The 26,804-nt window shown below is 45.7% G+C and overlaps 1 protein-coding gene across 3 annotated transcripts in view; it reads right to left on the minus strand.

Moving 5' to 3' along the window:
• Positions 1 to 2,382: 2,382 nt before the first annotated feature.
• The window catches only part of LOC307088896 (serine/threonine-protein kinase OSR1-like), a 64,362-nt gene continuing 39,940 nt past the window's right edge, over positions 2,383 to 26,804 (minus strand). The window contains exons 7-19 of one of the 3 annotated variants that reach the window (XM_079754953.1): positions 25,720 to 25,821; positions 25,238 to 25,371; positions 24,986 to 25,034; positions 22,518 to 22,583; positions 18,574 to 18,696; positions 17,867 to 17,944; positions 14,382 to 14,417; positions 13,840 to 14,010; positions 8,421 to 8,476; positions 6,669 to 6,721; positions 6,492 to 6,560; positions 6,249 to 6,313; positions 2,383 to 4,737 (exon numbers count right to left, since the gene is read on the minus strand). In XM_079754953.1, the coding sequence (XP_079611079.1) occupies positions 4,663 to 4,737; positions 6,249 to 6,313; positions 6,492 to 6,560; positions 6,669 to 6,721; positions 8,421 to 8,476; positions 13,840 to 14,010; positions 14,382 to 14,417; positions 17,867 to 17,944; positions 18,574 to 18,696; positions 22,518 to 22,583; positions 24,986 to 25,034; positions 25,238 to 25,371; positions 25,720 to 25,821 (1,077 nt within the window). In that variant the 3' untranslated portion in view covers positions 2,383 to 4,662. The remainder of the gene's footprint in view (positions 4,738 to 6,248; positions 6,314 to 6,491; positions 6,561 to 6,668; positions 6,722 to 8,420; positions 8,477 to 13,839; positions 14,011 to 14,381; positions 14,418 to 17,866; positions 17,945 to 18,573; positions 18,697 to 22,517; positions 22,584 to 24,985; positions 25,035 to 25,237; positions 25,372 to 25,719; positions 25,822 to 26,804) is intronic. The other 2 variants (XM_079754952.1, XR_013812590.1) reach the window with 2 other exon arrangements.

Raw genomic sequence — 26,804 nt, forward strand, 5'->3', positions numbered from 1 at the left:
GCTATTTTACCGGCGCAAAAATGACCCTTGCGCCCGGTGCAAATCTGAAAAGGGTTGATCTAAAGTAGCCTAATTACCCGTAGGTGTGGTTTGGGCGTAACGTGCAATAAACCAATGAGAGTGCCATCTCCCATCCCCTTTAAGAGCCATGAGCGCATTTGATCTGACGAGTTGATATTTTGACAGCGCGTCTGCAGTCTCCGATGAGACAGATGCACATGAATTTCAAACTTCAAATGGCTCAGTTTATGGCCAAATAATATGGCCTAATTCACACATGGAATAAGGTTTTCTTCCACAACTTCAGAAAAACTCAAATAGTCCTCAAATAAATTTCGGCAAAGACAACTTAACACACGTATGATATGTGGTAACTGTGGTTCTATTTAATGATATACGCAATACATTATCTTATCAGTATTGTATGCATTATCGTTATTGACTTGTGTTCCTAATATGCATGTGTCCCCCCGTTAATATAAATTGCCATGGACTGTATTATGCGTTACGTGTTTAGTTTGCGTGTGTTTAAACAGATGGACGCACACACGCGCGCCCGCATTCATTAATTATTTTACACATACACACACGCGCCCGCATTCATTCATTCTTTTTAAGGAGGGAAAAGAACGCTCTGTGCCAGTTCCAGACTAGCAAAGACACATGCGCCAGTGAGAAAGTCAATTGCGCCGGATGCAAGATAGTGCCCAAAGGCTTGAATGCTTGCATCAACATCAAAATGGACTTCTATGATCTCGAGGATATAATTCAGTTCAGGATATAATTCTGAACAAGATGAAGGCAACATATTTTTGTTTAGGGTGTGGCATCGAAATGGGCGTTGCCTGTAACTAAAATCACCAAAGTTCATAGACGGGATGTTTGATTTGAGCGGGACCAATTTAGTGGCTGTTTGGGACCAACGTTGTAACAGCCCAATTAAGATAAAAACATTTTCCAAATTTCACTTAACGCTAAAAGCTGAGGTTTACTTCATCCAATATTTATCAAATTTGGTCTTATCAAAGGCACATGGGTCAAGATGAACCTCTCCAAATTGTATCCAGATCAGACAATAGGGAGCGCTTTAACAATTAAGTAAAAATGCAACCCCTCCAAATTGTATCCAGATCAAGCAATTGGGGGAGCTTTAACAATTTACTGAAAATACAGACTTTGGACGGCCATATTTTCCGACCCTTTCCTACAGTCAGGAAATCCTGTAGACATTTGTCTCTCCTCATGTTGAGAAAATGTTCCTAGGAAACCCAGAACCTGTAAAAAAAATGGCGGCTGAACATCCAAATTAGCCCAATCAATGATAGGTGACTAAAGGCAGGGTTAACTTGAGACAATCATCAACAAACTTGGTGGGTGGGAGGGCCCCCTCTCAAAAGCTTTCAACAGCTTACTTTGGGGGACCCATTCATACATGCCAGAGGATCATTGCGGATGTCTAAATGGTCTCAATTGTATATGTTTACCATTTTGGCAATGTATGAATACAAACTAAATTCGAAACTTGAAACTTAAAGAAGCATAGGTCAAGGTTAACCAGGCTAAAGTTTATTAAAATAGGACCATATGGGGCGCTAAAGCGATCAATTGAAAACTTTAAAGACTCATAACTCCTCAGCCTTTTGACGTACAGTCAGGGAAGTTTGTTCTCCCATCGCCAGATCCAAGTTGAGGCTATTCCAGTGTTGTCAACCTTATGCAAACAAAAAAGGTCTGAAAGTTTGCTGCTTGCAGCTTTAATTTTGGTTGTGATCATGTTAAGAATGGCTGAGTTATGGTTGATTTATGAGAAAGTACGATTATCCAAATGAGACACCATTGTTACTTTTGTGTTCCCATGAAGGACCTCCACCTTAGATATTATGGAAAGTTTTGTTTTGATAGCTAACAAAATTACATCCGTGTCAATTTGAAATGAACAATGTTGAAGTTGCTCACCGACCTATTTTTTATAATGGAAGTCAATGGTGAAAAAACACTGACTTCAACCAATCCGAAGACGAACAACTCAGGGCGTCAAAGTTGGTTCACATATAGAAACCACGCATAAGCAGATCTTCGAAAAGGAAAGGACCTCTTCGGCGGCGGGGGGCATTAGCTTGTTGCCATGCTCAAAGTACACTGCCCACACGAGTTAGGGCAACCCCACGCAGAAAATCCACATGCAGCGACATGTCTGCTTTAGTTTAATCGTAAACATTGTGGCTTTAATAGAATAAATGTTTGGTCAATAATTTATTACAATTAGAGAAAAACATATTTTACTGAACTCCTTTTAACAAGCTTGCATTTTGACACACCCCAACAACATTGTAACCGTAACAAATATTGAGTGTTTGAGTCAATGACAACCAGTCAAAGAAATCTGTTTGGATATGTTCATTCTTTATTGATTGAAATAATGAATCAAACATGCAGTCAACTCTCAAATAATCTATAAGAACCAAGCATGGAAAACTGAAAATGAGTGGATAATGTAAATACATCAGTGTGGTGATACTACTGAGTTGAACACAAGAAAAAAAAAAAGAAGAAACCCGTGTTTGAGTGTCCTCAGTTTGAGCAGCATGAGATAAAGACCCAGCAGGTTATGTTTGAGAGGGGGGTGAAGTGTCAAGGATTCCTCAGGGTTAGTCTGGCCAACACTGGTTTGACAAATCCATACCTTAACAGCCCGTTCTACAGGCAATGGCATCAATGCTGCGCGTTTGAACCTTTAATATTAGCTAGATACTCTGCTCCTTGCTGTACGTTAGGAGAAAACCTGCCATTTGACCCCACCTCTTAAAGAGACAAAAATCACCTGGAGAGGGAGGTCTCAACACCAAGAAATGAAACATGGCAGAAGGCTGGGGTCTGAGATACTCAGCATCTTCTTTCAGTCCTCACAAATTTCAGTTGGTCTTAAGACACAGATCAATAGGTCATACTTTTAACTATAATATTACCAATAGGTAATACATATTTCCTATGGAGGTCAATGCCAGTGGGTTATATTAACGCACATCTTGGTGACATGGTTCTGTGTACTAAAAGACATCTTTAAGATGAAGTGACCCACAAACTCGTGACACAGGGCATGTGTTATAATAAGCAGCCATTTTGAAATCTTAAACGAGTGTGAGAACTCTTTATTGACTTAGCTCAGGACTAAAGAAAGTGACCTGGACAGGGCTTGTATTGTTGCCCGACAATGGCTGAATCCCACCGTAACGTGTTCAAGCATAGGACTTCAAACCTGCGTGAATAAGCCACATTTGAATCATACCAACGGTGTGGATTGCAAAAACAGAATAAGTAAACATTACATTTCCTTTCCTGTCGTTCTCCTTTCCCCCGCTACAATCCCAAATCTCCTCATAGGACAGAAGAGAAGAAAAAATGAAATATCAAGAAATGAAACCACCCATATAAAAAAGAATCAAAGCCATATGGTCTTATTTACGTACTAGAAGTTAAGTTAAGTACGAATTGTTCTTCCAAATAAGCAAATATGCACTTTAAAGTCTTTGAGAATCTGATTCCAAACAGAGAAATCGCGTTATACACCAACAGACATACAGTACACATATTTGCTCATACAACACTTGTGGCTTCCAGTGATGTTGGTGAAAAACATTAATTTACAAACTTTAATATATTCACTTTTATGGAAAGTCCTAACAGTGATTTGGTACACAAGGCCGGAGTGCTACCCTCCATTAAAACAGAACACAAAGGAAGGAAAAAGAGTTCTGATGTAGGCCTTCAGAGATGACATTAGATCAATTAGTTATAGGTTTTATATGCACCACAAGGATACCACCAATCGGAAAAGAAAACCAAAATAAAAGTAAATATTATTCTTACATTACATCATCCCTGACGGTTTCACTTTTGGAACTGAACAATCACTCGTCCACTTGGCGCGGATAAAACTACAACGTTTAAACCCACATTGACTGGATCCAGCCGGACTAGCGCTCCTTGGCTCCACTTCAGCAGCTCTGGCAGCAGGTGACATGCCAATACAGCCATGACGGGTTAAGGGGTAAAGCAATGCTGTAGTGAAGTTGTTTTGGCTTATGTGAAGGTTTTAGTGAGTCTTTATTTATCAGTTGACTGTTGCGTGACGTGACGATGCCTGTAACGGTTCCACATCAGGCTGGCTTCTGATTGAGTCCCCCTCCAACCAAAAGAAAATAGAAAAAAGAACAAATAAACTAAAACATCAGCAATATAAACCACTTTCATGTGGTTTTGTGGGGAGGCGAGGGACCCGTTCAGCAGCTGAGATGAAGATAAGGCCTTGTTACAGGGAGCAGGTTTAAGGGCTTCAGATGTGATGAAGATAAGGCCTTGTTACAGGGACCAGGTTTAAGGGCTTCAGATGGGGAAGATGCAGCACATGACACAGAGTAAGAGCGGGAGAGCAGAGAGCATGGACGTTAAAGACGTCAGATCCTTCATCCTACATATATACTGTAAACCGTGTTACTGTTACAGTCCGCTGCGGTGTCCTGCCCCCTGCTGGCAGGCATGCTGCCTCTCTTCTTTGGCAGTAGTGGTTTCTTTACGGCCAAAGAATTAAACAAAAATGCATATGATTTATTTTTTTGTATCATTTTAACATTTCTTTTAGGCAAGTCCCATTTTCCTATTTGTTTAACTAATACTGAGCTGAGCGAAGCCCATCAGCTTGACGTCGTCTGGTATTTCACTGGCATCAACCCCAGAGGCCTGGAAGGTGGAGAGGAGAGACAGAACACAGGCATTAACCACGGACACACTGGCCTCCACCCAGAGGCCTGGAAGGTGGAGAGGAGAGACAGAGCACAGGCATTAACCACGGACACACTGGCCTCCACCCAGAGGCCTGGAAGGTGGAGAGGAGAGACAGAACACAGGCATTAACCAAGGACACACTGGCCTCCAACCAGAGGCCTGGAAGGTGGAGAGGAGAGACAGAACACAGGCATTAACCACGGACACACTGGCCTCCACCCAGAGGCCTGGAAGGTGGAGAGGAGAGACAGAACACAGGCATTAACCAAGGACACACTGGCCTCCACTGAGAGGCCTGGAAGGTGGAGAGGAGAGACAGAACACAGGCATTAACCACGGACACACTGGCCTCCACACAGAGGCATGGAAGGTGGAGAGGAGAGACAGAACACAGGCATTAACCAAGGACACACTGGCCTCCACCCAGAGGCCTGGAAGGTGGAGAGGAGAGACAGAACACAGGCATTAACCACGGACACACTGGCCTCCACCCAGAGGCCTGGAAGGTGGAGAGGAGAGACAGAACACAGGCATTAACCAAGGACACACTGGCCTCCACCCAGAGGCCTGGAAGGTGGAGGGGAGAGACAGAACACAGGCATTAACCACGGACACACTGGCCTCCACCGAGAGGCCTGGAAGGTGGAGAGGAGAGACAGAACACAGGCATTAACCAAGGACACACTGGCCTCCACCCAGAGGCCTGGAAGGTGGAGAGGAGAGACAGAACACAGGCATTAACCACGGACACACTGGCCTCCACCCAGAGGCCTGGAAGGTGGAGAGGAGAGACAGAACACAGGCATTAACCACGGACACACTGGCCTCCACCCAGAGGCCTGGAAGGTGGAGAGGAGAGACAGAACACAGGCATTAACCAAGGACACACTGGCCTCCACCCAGAGGCCTGGAAGGTGAAGAGGAGAGACAGAACACAGGCATTAACCATTGACACACTGGCCTCCACCCAGAGGCCTGGAAGGTGGAGAGGAGAGACAGAACACAGGCATTAACCAAGGACACACTGGCCTCCACCCAGAGGCCTGGAAGGTGGAGAGGAGAGACAGAACACAGGCATTAACCACGGACACACGCAGCCTTGGACTGCTTAGTGTGGTCCGGACCATTCTGGAGGACGGAAGAGACTCATCCTCCTTTAAACTAATCCTCCCTTAAACTCCACGTCCTTTAACTCATCCTCTACTCTCAACACCAGGGTTGGCTGAAATTATTTAAATAACTAAGGTACCGTTTTAAGATCTGATAATTAATTGTTTTTTTTGCCAGGCGTTACCATAACCAACTGTATTTTTGTTTGGTAAAATACAAATCACACACACCCGCACACACACACACACACACACACGACTGGTTCCAGTAACCTTGTAACGACACCATTCCCAACACTGTTGACCACTACTTTGTTATGGGGTGATGCCCTAGAGCAAGGGACCACAGCCACTTACCAGTTTGAAGGTCACATTTCGGTTCGACTGAGGCTCATCCACTATTTTCTGCAAATTAGCAGCAACTGAAAAGACAAAGAACACATATTGACTGACTTGTCCTTCTCAGCTCACTATAGAAATGAAGCCAGTGCAGATCTCTGGGAAGGCATTCAACAAAAGGGTCTAATTCCCCATATTAGGTGGTCAGACACAGCAGGGGTCAACAAGCATGTCCTCTGTCCGTAGAGCAGGGCTACTAACCTATAACTAAATCCCTGCCGTCAACAAGGCCTGCGGAGACCAACTCCTGAGAGACGCCATCAGCCGTGTCTGAGGACAGGGAAGAGAGGGAGAGAACTCAATGGAGAGGGGCCCATGTGCTGCTGCCAGGAGTCTGAATCAGGGTTTGGCTTTTAGGAATCACTTCATCTTACTGACCTCGTCCTGGCATGAATTCAAAGCGGATGTCATTTAGTTCCTTCTTTAAATTTCTGCAATGAAGGAAATGGAAAAATAAGAACCTTGATATAGAGTGATCTGATCGCTCACTCTAGTATCCAATTATTTGCAGCAAAAATTTTGAAATATTAAACACCTCACAAATTACTGTAAATGGAAGACAAACACAACTCTCTTTTATTAGCTAGATTAACTATTTACACTTGGAGTACTGTGGCCCCTAACTGAACATTGTAGGGGCAGCGTGAATCAACATGCAAACCAAATATTCACATTTCTCCAAATTTTCACTGTATTACTAATACATATTTTGATAATAGATGCATAAATTACAATGTGCGGTTTCAAATTCAGCGTAACATTTTATTGTGAGTCTCATCTATACCAACTGTTTCCACGTGTGCATGCATGCGTTCGACGAGCACGGAAGCGACAGTTTCGCGGGAGTGCGCCCGCTTGTCGTGCCGCTTGACAGGACGCTGCACCTCCTCTCTGCCCGCTGGCATCTCCATTGAGAACGCAGGAGGCGCGACAAACGTCTCCTGTGTGAAAAGCCCTTTATGGCACCTGAAGCAGAGTCCTGACCAGGTCCGGATACCAGCGGTTACTTTGGATGAAACGGGTGAAAAATAATGTTCTGCGTCGGGTGCGGGTCGGACGCCTGAACAGTGCTCTTTTAGACCTCTCCGGTGCTGGATATGTTATTCAGGATGGAGGATTCTAACTAAAACCATCAACAGTGGATGATGGGCTTTGTTTGCAAAGCAATCTAAAGTACCACGCCAAACACCAGATAGTGCAATACCCCGCGTTCCATCTAATGTGTCTAATTTTCCTTCGGGTGCGGGTCGGGCGTCGATATCAATTTATAGCGAGTCTGGTCGGTTGCGTAATGTAATTCGCGCTACAGTCGGAACACGGGTCAGATGTGGTTTTTAGTATTGCGGGTAAGGGCGGGTATGGGTTTGCAAAATAATACCCGTGCAGGACTCTGGCACTGGCACACTAGCCGCATGTCTGAAGAACGAGTCAATAGTTCGCTAGGTCATTGTTCAAACGCACGTAGCAGGTTGTGAAATCTTTCTCCTCCTCACAGATGTTTACGCACGCACATCTAGGACCCTCCCCCTTCACACATTAGCCACTAACAGCGGCCATTCCCTCTCCTTCTCACTCATTGGTCTGCTACAGATTCAGGATTCATTGACGCACCGCTTCCACGATTAACGTGTAAAAAAATAAATAAAATTACTGGTCGCACATGAGCGACCAGATGTAAAATTCAGTCGCACACTCTCAAAATTTGTCGCAAAATGTGACCATTTGGTCACAATCTGGAGCCCTGATAAACCTAATGCAAGACATAATTCCTCGGCTCTTAGTCTGAACAAACAATACTTTAAAGGAACAGTAAGTAATATTTGTGTCAAAATGATCAAAGAATAACATTCTGACAGCTATCTGTAAACACAATCTTCTGCAACAAAACCTCTTGAATTCAAAACTAAGAATGTGTAGTAGCCTGTGTAGCAGGCCAAAGAACGACCAATCAGTTTTTGTTTTGTAGCTACCAATCAGGAGAATTCTCTATAAAGTGGAGTTCTTGGGTGCCTTTCTCTGCCCACTTGCTGCTGGGGGATTTATTTTCAAACTCATGTTTGTTAGAAGAACGCCCTCCAAATCTTTCTTAGTGCTTCTTTATTAAGGGACATGAACCGTTGGTTTCCCCACCTTAACCGTAACACCAGGCTGATGGGGGCCTTAGGATCACTTGTTGATGTTAGGATCTGCCAACACACAAACACAACATCAATGGAACTATGCATCAGTAAGACCTCATTTTAAATACAAAGCTATCAACTTCAATGTATAACTTCATTATATAACAACTTTATCAGCTTCATTATTTTGTGTTGAACTGACATGCCCAAACTCTGAACTCTGAGTTCAAGTTATGCTCTAAAGAGCTGCACTCTTTAGCACTTTAGCTTAATGTCACAAAAACGTCTTCATATTGTCTCTAAATCAATAGACTAAGGCTGAATCTGATTTCATTGCTCATAGCAAAATCTCAGCCCTACCCCTCGCTGTGGCGTGTTCACGCGCCGTGGAGCCGTGTCCGAAACCCATTTAAAGGAAGGGTAAGGGGTAAGGGGTAAGGGGGAGGGCTTACGTCCCCCCTTCGAAAATTGAGATTTTCGATGGGCACACTCAAGGAAACTGAGAATGCTCCAGTTGTGACTTTCTCCCACAATACCTTGAAAGAAAAAGATGGCGGGCGAAAAGATGCGACAGGATTGAAAAGCACAAATGTCAGTGTTTTCTATGTTAATAATCACGCCGGGGGCTCCGCGGCAGGCCGGCCTTGCCCGGTCAGGCAGCCCGCGGTCGGGCAGCTGCCGGGCTCATGTCGTATGATATCCATATGTTCCATGTTTTAGGGACCCCAGGTTGAAGATAAGCTTTAATCCCCTGCCAAGTAATGCAATCATTTGTTTTAAAAATGCTTATTAGCCTGGAGAATGGTTGATGAATGTGATGTTGTTTCTTTTTATAAACCAGTGTATTTTTTCATTTATTTTGCAAGAAATATCTATCAGTTATTATATATTGTACATAACATGTGGCCATATAACCCAGTTATGCCATACAATTCCTTCTTATTTGTTATGTTTTCTTTCAGGAGATCATTGAGGCCGCTGCCATCACAGAGCCCATCCCTCCACCACCTCAAGCCCCTCCTCTGCATTGGTAGCCCTAAGCCCCCAAACCCCCAGGAAACAGAAAGATTAACCATCCAATGATGGTTTAAAACCGACCAAGTTATTCTTAAAATGTGATGGTTGATGCCTTTTTGTAATGTGTAATATTAGTTCCATTATATCACTCGTTCTTGTTTGTATGATATTTATTAGGGTTGCGCATCTCTCCTTTATAGGACGATCTGATACGTATCTAGATACATGTGCTACGATATGATTCAGGGACGATACATTTTAATATTGAACGATTCAATGCGATTCGATTCAATGTTCTAACGATCCGGTGCGATTTGATGAGATATGAATCAATCTGATAGATAGTTAATATACATACATTTTCTATTAATTAAAATAAGCCTTCTATAAAAGACATTGGCTACTTTCAAATATATATATATATGGTATAGGGCCCATGGAATCTTAGGTTTTTATATTTATTTCTGTATGGCATGGGGAAAAAAATTATAAATTTAGAACTACATGTCTATTTATTTGTTTATTTATAGACCTCTCATCGGTTCTCATTCTCCTCTACCTGTCCGCAGCATTTGACATGGTGAACCACCAGATCCTCCTTGCCACTCTCGCTGAACTTGGCATTGCTGAATCTGCCCTTTCCTGGTTTACATCCTACCTGACGAATCGCACTTATCAGGTAACATGGAATGGCTCCTTGTCCAAACCTTGCATGCTTGAAACTGGTGTCCCTCAAGGCTCGGTAATGGGGCCTCGTCTGTTCTCCCTATATACCAGATCCCTGGGCTCTCCAACTGCAAGAAACCTCGGTGTGGTACTGGACAATCATTTATGCTGCACCGCAAACATCACTGCGGTGGCCCGATCCTGCAGATTTGCACTTTACAACATCTGCAGGATCCAGCCTTTCCTCACAAGGGAAGCAGCTCAGCTTCTAGTCCAATCACTGGTCATCTCCCGCCTCGACTACTGCAACTCGCTCCTGGCTGGACTCCCTGCCTCTGCGATTAAACCTTTGCAGCGCATCCAGAATGCGGCAGTGCGCCTCGTGTGCAACCTACCGAAGTTCTCCCATGTGACCCCCCTCTTCCGAGACCTCCACTGGCTCCCTGTAATAGCTCGCCTCAGATTCAAGATGATGGTTCTGGCATACAAGGCAGTCGATGGAACTGCACCTGCCTACCTCCAAGTATTGGTAAAGCCACACACCCCAGCTCAATCCCTCCGCTCAACTACCTCAACTGGACGTCTGGTACCGCCATCGCTAAGAGCAAGCAAAGGTCGATCAACAAAGTCACAACTTTTCTCTGTTTTGGGACCTCAGTGGTGGAACGAGCTCCCTGCCGATGTCAGGACCGCAGAGTCGCTCACCAGCTTCCGCAAAAGACTCAAAACTCACCTGTTCAGAGTTCACCTCGACTCTGCATAGCTACTCAGCCCCTTCCGGCCACCATTGTATGTTGTACGTCCTGGCACTTAATGTATGCACTTATTGTACACACTTAATCTACATTGCACTTATTCATAGTACTTAATTGTGTAACATCTGCAGTAGCTGCTAGCATTGCTGTACACGGGGAATGGGTTAGCCTAGCGATTGTTAGTACTTGCACTTGGCTCTATGAACATCTTTACTGTACCGACAGCCACATGTTGTTTCACTTCCTATGACAAATCTACTTATTGTAAGTCGCTTTGGATAAAAGCGTCTGCTAAATGCCCTAAATGTAAATGTAAATGACTTGATCGCTGTCCTACACAGTTAAAAAAATTGCGAAGCTTTTGTCAGAGGCAAGACCCAAAGGACTTCCACACATTTGATTTCAGATTCACTGCACATAAAATCGTTTCAACTTTTTCGCACATATAGCTGCTATTCGCGCACTCACAACTCTGGTTGTTCCCTGCTCGCGAGTCGCAGGGCGTGCCAAGGACGCACGCGCAAACATACACAAACACACACATGGATCCACTCGCTTCCTTCAGTTTCATTTTCCGAATTCGTATGGAAATGGAATGAAATGAGTATGTGAAATATGTGTTAGCAGATGCATTGATTTAAAAGTACAACTTATTACCGCTGTATAAGCTGTTCTTTCCCAAATAATTTACCAAGAATGTGTGGCTAGGTAGATGAGAGAAGCAAAGTGTATGTGCGAGGTGCACAAGCAACATTATGCATGCGCCCTTAAAATAGCATCTGAACAACGCGCCACTCACTTTAAACCAGGTATTTCCTGGTTTGTGGCGCAAGTGGTTCCTGAAACTGCAAAATAGCACCAGGGAACGTTTGCGCCAGAACACGCCTCCTCCTTTCACCGAACCGCCCCTTGGGGCGCAAGATCATTCCCTAATTTACCGACGCGTGGCGGTGGAGGGAAAAGAACGCTCTGCGCCAGTTGCAAACTAGCAACGACACATGCGTCAGCGTAGAAAGTCAATTGCGCCGGATGCAAGATAGGGCCCATTATGTTGATCTTGTATAATGTTTGATCCAAAATAAAGTGTCTGCAGTTTGTAACAGATTGTGAGCATGAATGATATTCTTATCTAATCATACTGTGCTTTTTCAAGTGGGTAAGGTTGCAATCCTAAGACATTCAAACTATACAGTAAAATTCAAGAAACAGATAATGTATCAAAAGCTAAAAAAAATAAAATTAAAATAAAGATCAAAACCCCGTCAATAACTACTAATGACGCACTGTAACTGGGTCTTGAAGGGTTGTCGTCCCATTTCGTAGGGGTAGGGTGGAGGGGTAGGGGTAAGGGGTAGGGGTAAGGGGTAGGGGTAGGGTTGAGGGGTAGGGGTAAGGGGTAGGGGTAGGGTTGAGGGGTAGGGGTAAGGGGTAGGGGTAGGGTTGAGGGGTAGGGGTAGGGGTAGGGGTAGGGTTGAGGGGTAGGGGTAAGGGGTAGGGGTAGGGTTGAGGGGGAGGGGTAAGGGGTAGGGGTAGGGTTGAGGGGTAGGGGTAAGGGGTAGGGGTAGGGTTGAGGGGGAGGGGTAAGGGGTAGGGGTAGGGTTGAGGGGTAGGGGTAAGGGGTAGGGGTAGGGTTGAGGGGTAGGGGTAAGGGGTAGGGGTAGGGTTGAGGGGGAGGGGTAAGGGGTAGGGGTAGGGTTGAGGGGGAGGGGTAAGGGGTAGGGGTAGGGTTGAGGGGTAGGGGTAAGGGGTAGGGGTAGGGTTGAGGGGTAGGGGTAAGGGGTAGGGGTAGGGTTGAGGGGTAGGGGTAAGGGGTAGGGGTAGGGTTGAGGGGTAGGGGTAAGGGGTAGGGGTAGGGTTGAGGGGGAGGGGTAAGGGGTAGGGGTAGGGTTGAGGGGTAGGGGTAGGGTTGAGGGGTAGGGGTAGGGTTGAGGGGTAGGGTTGAGGGGTAGGGGTAGGGGTAAGGGGTAGGGGTAGGGTTGAGGGGTAGGGGTAAGGGGTAGGGGTAGGGTTGAGGGGTAGGGGTAAGGGGTAGGGGTAGGGTTGAGGGGTAGGGGTAAGGGGTAGGGGTAGGGTTGAGGGGTAGGGGTAGGGTTGAGGGGTAGGGTTGAGGGGTAGGGGTAGGGGTAAGGGGTAGGGGTAGGGTTGAGGGGTAGGGGTAAGGGGTAGGGGTAGGGTTGAGGGGTAGGGGTAAGGGGTAGGGGTAGGGTTGAGGGGGAGGGGTAAGGGGTAGGGGTAGGGTTGAGGGGTAGGGGTAGGGTTGAGGGGTAGGGGTAGGGTTGAGGGGTAGGGTTGAGGGGTAGGGGTAGGGGTAAGGGGTAGGGGTAGGGTTGAGGGGTAGGGGTAGGGTTGAGGGGTAGGGGTAAGGGGTAGGGGTAGGGTTGAGGGGTAGGGGTAGGGTTGAGGGGTAGGGGTAAGGGGTAGGGGTAGGGTTGAGGGGTAGGGGTAAGGGGTAGGGGTAGGGTTGAGGGGTAGGGGTAGGGTTGAGGGGTAGGGTTGAGGGGTAGGGGTAGGGGTAAGGGGTAGGGGTAGGGTTGAGGGGTAGGGGTAAGGGGTAGGGGTAGGGTTGAGGGGTAGGGGTAAGGGGTAGGGGTAGGGTTGAGGGGTAGGGGTAAGGGGTAGGGGTAGGGTTGAGGGGTAGGGGTAAGGGGTAGGGGTAGGGTTGAGGGGTAGGGGTAAGGGGTAGGGGTAGGGTTGAGGGGGAGGGGTAAGGGGTAGGGGTAGGGTTGAGGGGGAGGGGTAAGGGGTAGGGGTAGGGTTGAGGGGTAGGGGTAAGGGGTAGGGGTAGGGTTGAGGGGGAGGGGTAAGGGGTAGGGGTAGGGCTGAGGGGTAGGGGTAAGGGGTAGGGGTAGGGTTGAGGGGTAGGGGTAAGGGGTAGGGGTAGGGTTGAGGGGTAGGGGTAGGGTTAAGGTGGAGATTTTTGTTGAGCAATGAATCCGGATTGGGCCTAACTCTCTCGGCCCTCCTGCAAGGGGGGCGGGCCGGCGGACTGACCTGAGCAGACACAGCAGCAGTGGGAAGGCCGGGGCCTGCAGCCTGGGTAGTGGGTTGGGAGTTGGGCTGCGTGGGCTGCAGCAGAGCCTGGCCTGCTGCATGAGGTAGCTGGGGCTGACCCGCGGCCCGGGGCTGGAGATGACTACTCGAGGCCTCAGTAGTCACAAAGTCCTATTTTACACACAGTGTGTATGAATGTATATATGTAAAAATGAATAAATACATATATAAATACATGCATGTACAAGTAAAGGTTAGTCATAATGCCACAGGTGTAATTGTTTGGATTCAAGGAGCAACCGAATGTTAAACAGTATATCAATTCTAAAATAACCATTTAAAATATAGAGATGTATTATTTTTTGTTTATCATAAAACAAAAGTCTGAAATCTTAATCATGAGACAAAAGCGTAGTTGGTTTGAAAACGTTTGTAATACCAGGTATGATTCAACCCAGCAGGTTTAAAGGTAGACTGAATAGATTCAGTGGGAGATGTTAACTGAATGGGACATCATCATCATTATTATCGTTAACACCCACCTCAGAACTTTCGGATCCCTCCTTAACTCTGGGCGACTAGGAGAAACACATGAAGGTATGTTTAGAAACTAGTCTTCTCGTACACCCAAATCAAGCCGACCAGAACTTGAAGAGAGAACGAGATAGAAACACACAGAGATGTATATGTGCACAGACGTACACGCAACATAAAGAATTGATATTGTCCACTTTTGCCACTTGTTTGGCCTGCGTCTGACTGCCGGCATAGTCGACTTTGGGTTCTGTAACTGTAAAATCTTTTACAGTTGAGATACGATTCTGTTACCTACATTATGTGATTTAAATTGTTTTAATTCTTATTTTTAAGTGTGTATAAATGTCAATTCAAGTGTGGCATTTCAATGCCCCAATAACATTGTCAAATGTGTAAAAGTACCAACTATGTATTTGGAAATTTGAGATCCAAACGAATGACAACTGGCAACAAATCAGAGCATTTTGTTGGATTGGTTTGAAAAAAACTCAACACAGAAGAAGCAGAATTATTTGTAAGACAAAGAGTGATCACACAATTATACGGTCGCGTTCCAAATGTCTGCAAAGGAAAGCCAGCAGAGACCGAATGGGTGTAGTGAACGGCCTCGGTTCTGATCGCTGGTCGAGGATTCGAATGCAGTTTCGAAATGGAGACAAACTTGGGTCACTTTGTAGTAAAGCAGTGTGATATCCTACGTAACGGTGTCAGGTTGCGCAAAAGGCTGTCCACAGTTTCCATACCATTTTGGTTTGAGATCAGTTTCTATGTGTCGGTGCAACACAAAGTGAGGCATAGTAATAGCACTTAGGTTTCTGGTAGTTAATTATACCAGTAGTAACTCCTAAAAACAGTTTACCATGATGAATCATTCATCAGGCCATGATAGAAACAGAGCTACACATTGGGAGAGGAAATGCATCTGGCAGAGCCTGTGAAAGATGTGATTCATCAAAGAAACCAAATGTCAAATCAGTGGTTAAAGATTATCTTAATTCATTAGAGAGTCATTGGTCCACTCAGGTTAATCAGTAGTGCATTGTAGGTTTCGATTAGGACTTTTGATTAAGGTCAGTAGAAGTTACTGCAAACGTGATTGAAGAATAGAAATACACATGGCTTCCAGGAATGGGACCCCGCTCTGATCTCAGCTGGTCTACACACACCCACGCAGGCTTTCTGAGAGCTCGGGAACAATTTGAAGTTGCATCCAATGTTACCGTGGTGTGCAAATGATCCAAATGATCTATGCTGACCCCAACATAAATGCGCAAGGCTAGCCCTGGAACTACGAGCACAGAGTGTCTGTACGTCTCCGACCCGGGGAGCGTTCTGTCATTCCCCGACGAGGGACTTGTGATCATTCACTGGCGGTCCTCCGTTGCCCTGGTGACATTCTTCCCTTTTACGACTGAACCAAACCCATCGTCTATTTGGACTGGAGCTAGCTAGAAACAACTGTAGAAAAGTACAAATGCCTCGAGTTACAAAATTGTGGATAACGACATTCCTACGTTAGCAAGAAGGACACAGAGATAAGAGGCTAACCCTTGAAGAGCTTTTAACCATCTGTACATCACATCGCTAGAACCTACAGTCTCTCTCTCTCTCTCCCCATGTCTCTGCTCTCTCCCTCTCTCCCCATGCCTCTGCTCTCTCCCTCTCTCCCCATGCCTCTGCTCTCTCCCTCTCTCCCAATGTCTCTGCTCTCTCCCTCTCTCCCCATGCCTCTGCTCTCTCCCTCTCTTCCTCTCTCCCCATGCCTCTGCTTTCTCCCTCTCTCCCCATGCCTCTGCTCTCTCCCTCTCTCCCTCTCTCTCCAGGCCTCTGCTCTCTCCCTCTCTCCCTCTCTCTCCAGGCCTCTGCTCTCTCCCTCTCTCCCCATGCCTCTGCTCTCTCCCTCTCTCCCCATGCCTCTGCTCTCTCCCTCTCTCCCCATGCCTCTGCTCTCTCCCTCTCTCCCCATGCCTCTGCTCTCTCTCTCTCTCCCCGTGCCTCTGCTCTCTCCCTCTCCCAATGCCTCTGCTCTCTCCCTCTCTCCCAATGTCTCTGCTCTCTCCCTCTCTCCCCATGCCTCTGCTCTCTCCCTCTCTCCCCATGTCTCTGCTCTCTCCCTCTCTCCCCATGCCTCTGCTCTCTCTCTCTCTCTCTCTCTCTCTCTCCCCATGCCTCTGCTCTCTCCCTCTCTCCCCATGTCTCTGCTCTCTCCCCATGCCTCTGCTCTCTCCCTCTCTCCCCATGCCTCTGCTCTCTCCCTCTCTCTCCCCATGCCTCTGCTCTCTCCCTCTCTCTCCCCATGTCTCTGCTCTCTCCCTCTCTCCCCATGCCTCTGCTCTCTCCCTCTCTCCCCATGTCTCTGCTCTCTCCCTCTCCCCATGCCTCTGCTCTCTCCCTCTCTCCCAATGCCTCTGCTCTCTCCCTCTCTCCCCATGCCTCTGCTCTCTCCCTCTCTCCCCATGCCTCTGCTCTCTCCCTCTCTCCCCATGCCTCTGCTCTCTCTCTCTCCCCATGCCTCTGCTCTCTCCCTCTCTCCCCATGCCTCTGCTCTCTGCCTCTCTCCCCATGTCTCTGCTCTCTCCCTCTCTCCCCATGTCTCTGTTCTCCCTCTCTCCCCATGTCTCTGCTCTCTCCCTCTCTCCCCATGTCTCTGCTCTCTCCCTCTCTCCCCATGTCTCTGCTCTCTCCCTCTCTCCCCATGCCTCTGCTCTCTCCCTCTCTCCCCATGCCTCTGCTCTCTCCCTCTCTCCCCATGCCTCTGCTCTCTCCCTCTCTCCCCATGCCTCTGCTCTCTCCCTCTCTCCCCATGCCTCTGCTCTCTCCCTCTCTCCCCAGGCCTCTGCTCTCTCCCTCTCTCCCCATGCCTCTGCTCTCTCCCTCTCTCCATGCCTCTGCTCTCTCCCCAGGCCTCTGCTCTCTCCCTCTCTCCCCATGCCTCTGCTCTCCCTCTCTCCCCATGCCTCTGCTCTCTCCCTCTCTCTCCATGCCTCTGCTCTCTCCCTCTCTCTCCATGCCTCTGCTCTCTCCCTCTCTCCCCATGCCTCTGCTCTCCCTCTCTCCCCATGTCTCTGCTCTCTCTCTCTCTCCCCATGTCTCTGCTCTCTCCCTCTCCCCATGCCTCTGCTCTCTCCCTCTCTCTCCATGCCTCTGCTCTCTCCCTCTCTCCCCAGGCCTCTGCTCTCTCCCTCTCTCCCCATGCCTCTGCTCTCTCCCTCTCTCTCCATGCCTCTGCTCTCTCCCTCTCTCCCCATGCCTCTGCTCTCTCCCTCTCTCTCCATGCCTCTGCTCTCTCCCTCTCTCCCCAGGCCTCTGCTCTCTCCCTCTCTCCCCATGCCTCTGCTCTCCCTCTCTCTCCAGGCCTGTCCCTCGCCATGTCTCTGGCCCGCTCTCCTCCTATGCTTGTCTGGGTGAATGTGTTCCTGTCCTGGTGGGACAGAGAGAGTCCCTTCCTTGTTAGGAACAGCCATGTGTATTGTGTTGGCAGAAGGACAACCCTGGCCGTGGGCAGCTCGAGCGGGAAGGAGAAGCGCACTTGTCGCCTGGGCGCGCAAACAGCCTTCGACTGCTGCTCCTTCGCCGGACACAAGATAATAAACACACACACACGCACACACACACACATAGTAGGAGACTCAGTGGAGATAACACAACAAGAGACACACTGGCAAACACACTGACATGTGACAGACACTAGAGAGGAGCATGGAAATGATGGAAGTGGAACTGGTGATATGAGGACATTATGAGGACATCTTTCTTGATTGTGTATCAGATTATAGACTGTGGGGACATGCTTTATCGGGTGCTAACGCGCCAGGAAGAGAAAGAGAGGAGAAAGAGGAGGTGGAGGAGGACAAAGAGGTGGATGAGGAGAGGGAGAAAGTAGAGGAAGAGGAGGAGGAGCAGAAAAGGAGGAAGAGTTGGGGGAGGAGGTGAATGGGAGAGGAACAGCAGAAAAAGGAGAAGAAGTATTGGGAAAAAGGGAAGGGAAAGAGGACAAGCAGAAAGAAGGGTGGAAGCCAAAGGCTGAGTATGAGAAGGAGACAGGGGTGAGGAAGAAGAGGTGGAGGAGGAGAGGAGGAAGAGGTGGAGGAGGAGAAGGAGGAGGAGAGGAAGAAGAGGTGGAGGAGGAGAAGGAGAGGAAGAAGAGGAGGTGGAGGAGGAGAAGGAGACGGAGGAGCAGCTCGTGGTGGGGCTCACCCTCAGGGCGGCGACGGCGGCCTTGCCCTCCTCACTCTCCACATCCAGCTCCTCGTCGCTCCACTCCCACTCGCCGTCCTCCGTCTTGTGGAGCCTTCCGCTAGAGCCAGGGACCCTCCGCACCTGGACCCCCACACACACACACACACACACACGCACGATAACGCACACACACATGCACGCACACACACACACACTCGCACGCACGCACACACACACACACACACGCATGCACACGCACACGCACACACGCATGCACACGCACACGCACACGCACACACTCGCACGCACGCACACACACACACACACGCATGCACGCACGCACACACGCACACGCACACACACACGCACGCACGCACACACGCACACACGCACGTGCGAAAAGACACACAAACACACATCGGTTTGTAGGCAGAAGCCTGACGATAAACTGCATTTTACATACAAAATGTATCAAGGATGATCTTTTTCTTGGTTGGTCTTCTTTAATGTAACCTTACTGACTGGCTGTTACCTTTGTTCTGATGTAGGTCTTCTTTAATGTAACCTTACTGACTGGCTCTTACCTTTGTGATGTAGGTCTTCTTTAATGTAACCTTACTGACTGGCTGTTACCTTTGTTCTGATGTAGGTCTTCTTTAATGTAACCTTACTGACTGGCTCTTACCTTTGTTCTGATGTAGGTCTTCTTTAATGTAACCTTACTGACTGGCTGTTACCTTTGTTCTGATGTAGGTCTTCTTTAATGTAACCTTACTGACTGGCTGTTACCTTTGTTCTGATGTAGGTCTTCTTTAATGTAACCTTACTGACTGGCTCTTACCTTTGTGATGTAGGTCTTCTTTAATGTAACCTTACTGACTGGCTGTTACCTTTGTTCTGATGTAGGTCTTCTTTAATGTAACCTTACTGACTGGCTCTTACCTTTGTTCTGATGTAGGTCTTCTTTAATGTAACCTTACTGACTGGCTGTTACCTTTGTTCTGATGTAGGTCTTCTTTAATGTAACCTTACTGACTGGCTGTTACCTTTGTTCTGATGTAGGTCTTCTTTAATGTAATCTTACTGACTGGCTCTTACCTTTGTGATGTAGGTCTTCTTTAATGTAACCTTACTGACTGGCTATTACCTTTGTTCTGATGTAGGTCTTCTTTAATGTAACCTTACTGACTGGCTGTTACCTTTGTGATGTAGGTCTTCTTTAATGTAACCTTACTGACTGGCTGTTACCTTTGTTCTGATGTAGGTCTTCTTTAATGTAACCTTACTGACTGGCTGTTACCTTTGTTCTGATGTAGGTCTTCTTTAATGTAATCTTACTGACTGGCTCTTACCTTTGTGATGTAGGTCTTCTTTAATGTAACCTTACTGACTGGCTGTTACCTTTGTTCTGATGTAGGTCTTCTTTAATGTAACCTTACTGACTGGCTGTTACCTTTGTTCTGATGTAGGTCTTCTTTAATGTAACCTTACTGACTGGCTGTTACCTTTGTTCTGATGTAGGTCTTCTTTAATGTAACCTTACTGACTGGCTGTTACCTTTGTTCTGATGAAGGTCTTCTTTAATGTAACCTTACTGACTGGCTGTTACCTTTGTTCTGATGTAGGTCTTCTTTAATGTAACCTTACTGACTGGCTGTTACCTTTGTTCTGATGTAGGTCTTCTTTAATGTAACCTTACTGACTGGCTGTTACCTTTGTTCTGATGTAGGTCTTCTTTAATGTAATCTTACTGACTGGCTCTTACCTTTGTGATGTAGGTCTTCTTTAATGTAACCTTACTGACTGGCTGTTACCTTTGTTCTGATGTAGGTCTTCTTTAATGTAACCTTACTGACTGGCTGTTACCTTTGTTCTGATGTAGGTCTTCTTTAATGTAATCTTACTGACTGGCTCTTACCTTTGTGATGTAGGTCTTCTTTAATGTAACCTTACTGACTGGCTCTTACTTTTGTTCTGATGTAGGTCTTCTTTAATGTAACCTTACTGACTGGCTGTTACCTTTGTTCTGATGTAGGTCTTCTTTAATGTAACCTTACTGACTGGCTCTTACCTTTGTGATGTAGGTCTTCTTTAATGTAACCTTACTGACTGGCTGTTACCTTTGTTCTGATGTAGGTCTTCTTTAATGTAACCTTACTGACTGGCTCTTACCTTTGTTCTGATGTAGGTCTTCTTTAATGTAACCTTACTGACTGGCTGTTACCTTTGTTCTGATGTAGGTCTTCTTTAATGTAACCTTACTGACTGGCTGTTACCTTTGTTCTGATGTAGGTCTTCTTTAATGTAACCTTACTGACTGGCTCTTACCTTTGTTCTGATGTAGGTTTTCTTTAATGCAACCTTACTGACTGGCTGTTACCTTTGTTCTGATGTAGGTCTTCTGTAATGTAACCTTACTGACTGGCTGTTACCTTTGTTCTGATGTAGGTTTTCTTTAATGTAACCTTACTGACTGGCTGTTACCTTTGTGATGTAGGTCTTCTTTAATGTAACCTAACTGACTGGCTGTTACCTTTGTGATGTAGGTCTTCTTTAATGTAACCTTACTGACTGGCTGTTACCTTTGTTCTGATGTAGGTCTTCTTTAATGTAACCTTACTGACTGGCTCTTACCTTTGTTCTGATGTAGGTCTTCTTTAATGTAACCTTACTGACTGGCTCTTACCTTTGTTCTGATGTAGGTCTTCTTTAATGTAACCTTACTGACTGGCTGTTACCTTTGTTCTGATGTAGGTCTTCTTTAATGTAACCTTACTGACTGGCTGTTACCTTTGTTCTGATGTAGGTCTTCTTTAATGTAACCTTACTGACTGGCTGTTACCTTTGTGATTTAGGTCTTCTTTAATATAACCTTACTGACTGGCTATTACCTTTGTTCTGATGTAGGTCTTCTTTAATGTAACCTTACTGACTGGCTGTTACCTTTGTTTTGATGTAGGTCTTCTTTAATGTAACCTTACTGACTGGCTGTTACCTTTGTTCTGATGTAGGTCTTCTTTAATGTAACCTTACTGACTGGCTGTTACCTTTGTTCTGATGTAGGTCTTCTTTAATGTAACCTTACTGACTGGCTCTTAACTTTGTTCTGATGTAGGTCTTCCTTAATGTAACCTTACTGACTGGCTGTTACCTTTGTGATGTAGGTCTTCTTTAATGCAACCTTACTGACTGGCTGTTACCTTTGTTCTGATGTAGGTCTTCTTTAATGTAACCTTACTGACTGGCTCTTACCTTTGTTCTGATGTAGGTCTTCTTTAATGCAACCTTACTGACTGGCTGTTACCTTTGTGATGTAGGTCTTCTTTAATGTAACCTTACTGACTGGCTCTTACCTTTGTTAAGATGTAGGTCTTCTTTAATGCAACCTTACTGACTGGCTGTTACTTTTGTGATGAAGGTCTTCTTTAATGTAACCTTACTGACTGGCTGTTACCTTTGTGATGTAGGTCTTCTTTAATGTAACCTTACTGACTGGCTGTTACCTTTGTTCTGATGTAGGTCTTCTTTAATGTAACCTTACTGACTGGCTGTTACCTTTGTGATGTAGGTCTTCTTTAATGCAACCTTACTGACTGGCTGTTACCTTTGTTCTGATGTAGGTCTTCTTTAATGTAACCTTACTGACTGGCTGTTACCTTTGTGATGTAGGTCTTCTTTAATGTAACCTTACTGACTGGCTGTTACCTTTGTCCTGATGTAGGTCTTCTTTAATGTAACCTTACTGACTGGCTGTTACCTTTGTTCTGATGTAGGTCTTCTTTAATGTAACCTTACTGACTGGCTGTTACCTTTGTTCTGATGTAGGTCTTCTTTAATGTAACCTTACTGACTGGCTCATACCTTTGTGATGTAGGTCTTCTTTAATGTAACCTTACTGACTGGCTGTTACCTTTGTTCTGATGTAGGTCTTCTTTAATGTAACCTTACTGACTGGCTCTTACCTTTTTCGACCGCTCTGTTATTGTTGGCGCTCTTTGAAGTAACCTCTCCTGCAAGTATTCGTTGTTCTGCCATAAAACGAGGAGAATGGATTAATTTGACATGTTATGGGACACAGCTGGATCAATAGGGAAACAATAATCTCTGTTGCAACTCCAAATCATGGAATATATAAATATGCAATTCCCCCAAAAAAAGGATTGGGGAGAGGGAACTTGGAATGTCCTCAATTCAGTGGTGGTAGCTGAGAGCAGCCTCATCATCTTGGGAAACATCTCAGTGAAATGCTGACAAATGCTGCCCTCTGATGGGCATTGTGAGTACTGCGGCCATGTCACGTAAGGTATTTTACTAAAAGCAAAGAGGGTGGACTGGGCTGTGAATGTGATAAAGCTGAGACAGCACTATTGTTGTTCCCCAAACTACAAATAGATCAAGCTCTGGCCGATCAGCCACAGACTGCAGCGGCAACTTTAGCCGTGGATAAAGTAAACAAGATTGATTATAAAGCAAAATGGAATATTCTGACTGACACCACGACAAGCAGAAAAGCAACTCAGAATTGGGTTGGAATGTCACAAATATGAGGAGCACCTATCTGGTTTGTCGAAGAGAAACTATTTCATCATAAAAGTTATGATGTGATCTATGATGATAAATCATGAGTGGTCTGTGCCATCACAAGATGGTAATTTGACTCAGGATGGTAAATGTGTATGTTTGTAAGTTAGGGTCAAGGTAGATCTAAGATTGTGTGATTATCTTTATAATTTTATTCTGATTATAATGTAGAATATCAGTTTAATAATAATGTTAAGATGACATTATTTGTCATCATTAAGCTTAATTAAAAGATATATATATATATACAGTGGGGCAAAAAAGTATTTAGTCAGCCACCAATTGTGCAAGTTCTCCCACTTAAAAAGACGAGAGAGGCCTGTAATTTTCATCATAGGTAAACCTCAGCTATGAGAGACAAAATGAAAAAAAAAATCCAGAAAATCACAACTTCTGATTTTTTAAGAATTTATTTGCAAATTATGGTGGAAAATAAGTATTTGGTCACCTACAAACCAGCAAGATTTCTGGCTGTCACAGACCTGTAACTTCTTCTTTAAGAGGCTCCTCTGTCTTCCACTTGTTACCTGTATTAATGGCACCTGTTTGAACTCCTTATCAGTATAAAAGACACCTGTCCACAACCTCAAACAGTCACACTCCAAACTCCACTATGGCCAAGACCAAAGAGCTGTCAAAGGACACCAGAAACACAATTGTAGACCTGCACCAGGCTGGGAAGTCTGAATCTGCAATAGGTAAGCAGCTTGGTGTGAAGAAATCAACTGCTGGAGCAATTATTAGGAAATGGAATACATACAAGACCACTGATAATCTCCCTCGATCTGGGGCTCCACGCAAGATCTCAACCTGTGGGGTCAAAATGATCACAAGAACGGTGAACAAAAATCCCAGAACCACATGGGGGGATCTAGTGAATGACCTCCAGAGAGCTGGGACCAAAGTAACAAAGGCTACCATCACTAACACACTACGCCGCCAGGGACTCAAATCCTGCAGTGCAAGACGTGTCCCCCTGCTAAAGCCAGTGCATGTCCGGGCCCGATTGAAGTTTGCTAGAGAGCAGTTGGATGATCCAGAACAGGATTGGGAGAATGTCATATGGTCAGATGAAACCAAAATAGAACTTTTTGGTAAAAACTCAACTCGTCGTGTTTGGAGAAGAAAGAATGCTGAGTTGGATCCAAAGAACACCATACCTACAGTGAAGCATGGGGGTGGAAACATCATGCTTTGGGGCTGTTTTTCTGACAAGGGACCAGGACGTCTGATCCGTGTGACGGAAAGAATGAATGGGGCCATGTATATTGAGATTTTGAGTGAAAACCTCCTTCCATCAGCAAGGGCACTGAAGATGAAACATGGCTGGGTCTTTCAGCATGACAATGACCCCAAACACACCGCCCGGGCAACGAAGGAGTGGCTTCGTAAGAAGCATTTCAAGGTCCTGGAGTGGCCTAGCCAGTCTCCAGATCTCAACCCCATAGAAAATCTTTGGAGGGAGTTAAAAGTCTGTGTTGCCCAGCGAAGGCCCAAAATTATTGACCAAATACTTATTTTCCACCATAATTTGCAAATAAATTCTTTAAAAATCAGACATTGTGATTTTCTAGATTTTTTTTTTTCATTTTGTCTCTCATAGCTGAGGTTTACCTATGATGAAAATTACAGGCCTCTCTCATCTGTTTAAGTGGGAGAACTTGCACAATTGGTGGCTGACTAAATACTTTTTTGCCCCACTGTATATATATAATGATATCATTACCCTGATCTGACCTTGTTGAGTGAAGAAAATTCATGTTTATGGGATGTGCTGCTGGAGCCTCAACACCGGTACGGACTATTCATCACGCAGAGACTGACTCAGGATGAGGGGAGTCACACCTACCTTTGCTTTCTGGAAGAACTTGTTCTTCAGCAGCTCTGCGGATGTAGGCCTGGAGAAGAAAGGGGAACCAGGCCAGTAAACACCTTCAGCCAATAAAAGGGCCGCAAAACGGGACCTCAGCCACTGGCTTGTGGAGTGCATTTGGCCACGTCAGCAGCATCATATGTCTGACCTTTTCTAGAGTAAGTGAATACTGGGTATTTTCTCTGAGGGGTTCTCCATGTGCTATGTGACTGGGCTCATGTTTTAGACCTTTTCTCTGGCTCCTTCTGAAGACATAGGGAGATCATCTTCCTGAAGGATTTTCCGTATTTCTTCACCATCTCCTTGTCGGCGATGCCAGTCTCCAGACCGGGGGGGTCGTTCTGCAGGGTCAACATCAGCACCTGCACACACACACACACACACACACACACACACACACACACACACACACACACACACACACACACACACGAGTGAATACATAAATAAACATTAAAATCCATCAGTTGTTCAAGATACACATAGGTAGTGGGGGGGGGGGAGACGGCATCACGTCGTTGCACATAGCACTAGGCGGTGTGGCCATTTAAACATACAATACGGGTATATGACCTTATGATCTTATACCGTGTAATGGTGTCTAATGGTGCGTAGGATGGGATGTGAGCGGGCGTGTCATTGTGAGTATGATGTTTGTAACGGTGTGTAATGTGTGTAATGGTGTGTAAGATGGTGCAGTCCTGCCTCACCTTCATGGGCGGGTACTTGTGATAGGGCGCGGCGCCGGTTGCGAGCTCGATGGCTGTGATGCCGAAGCTCCAGATGTCTGCCTTAAAGTCGTAACCCCTGACCTGCAGAGGAGAAGATGAAGCTCCAGAAACTACTCCGGATTCACTCTCAGACTTCACTGTAAGACACACGGCCACTTGAGAGGACATTCTGCATTTTATTACTCTCTCTTACTTTCTATTTGACCTTTTTTATCTATCTATCTATCTATCTATCTATCTATCTATCTATTATAAATATTGAATATTTTTTCTTTATGGTGGGGGTTTTAGTTGGATGGACATTCCTTCTTTATTCATTGGTTGATATACCGTATTTCCCGCACTATAACGCGCACCGGATTATAAGGCGCACCTTCAATGAATGACCTATTTTAGAACTTTTTTCATAAATAGGGTGCACCGGATTATAAGGCGCATAGCATAGAAGATACTGCAGTCAAACGTTTGACTGGGGATGCGTTATGCATCCACTAGATGGAGCTGTGCTAATTGTATAGCTCGTCACGCGCAACGCAACTGTGAGGACGAGTTGCTGCATTTAGCAGATATAAAACTGGACCCTTTTGGACAAAAAAGTAAAACACAATTACGCAGTTCCAAACCTTAGATTTTTTAAATATCTTGCAAACGTGAATGATACAAAGTAGAGCATCGCACCCTCGAATCTTGTAGTGTGGCCAGTCTTCCGCCCGATTTCCTGGCTCTGTGATCGTATAGTGTGACCTTCCTAATAGTGGAGGAATATCTGTCGTGTGGTCTGAACCAGCCATAAAGGGAATGTCAACAAAACAGTCAGACACAGTCAAACTTTATTAAGCGTTCGGACAACTTTGTTCATTTGTAAACACGAATTGATCCATCCGGATTATAAGGCGCACTGTCATTTTTTGAGAAAATTACCGGCTTTTAAGTGCGCCTTATAGTGCGGAAAATACGGTATTCATATTTGATTGATGTATTCTGTGTGTACTAGGTGTAGTGAGTCAGGGTCATTTCATTGTCCCACCTTGTTATACTGCACGTGCGATAGTGAAACTTGAGCT

Source organism: Pollachius pollachius (genome assembly GCF_949987615.1).
Source record: "Pollachius pollachius genome assembly, chromosome: 17".
Classification (NCBI taxonomy): Eukaryota; Metazoa; Chordata; class Actinopteri; order Gadiformes; family Gadidae; genus Pollachius; species Pollachius pollachius.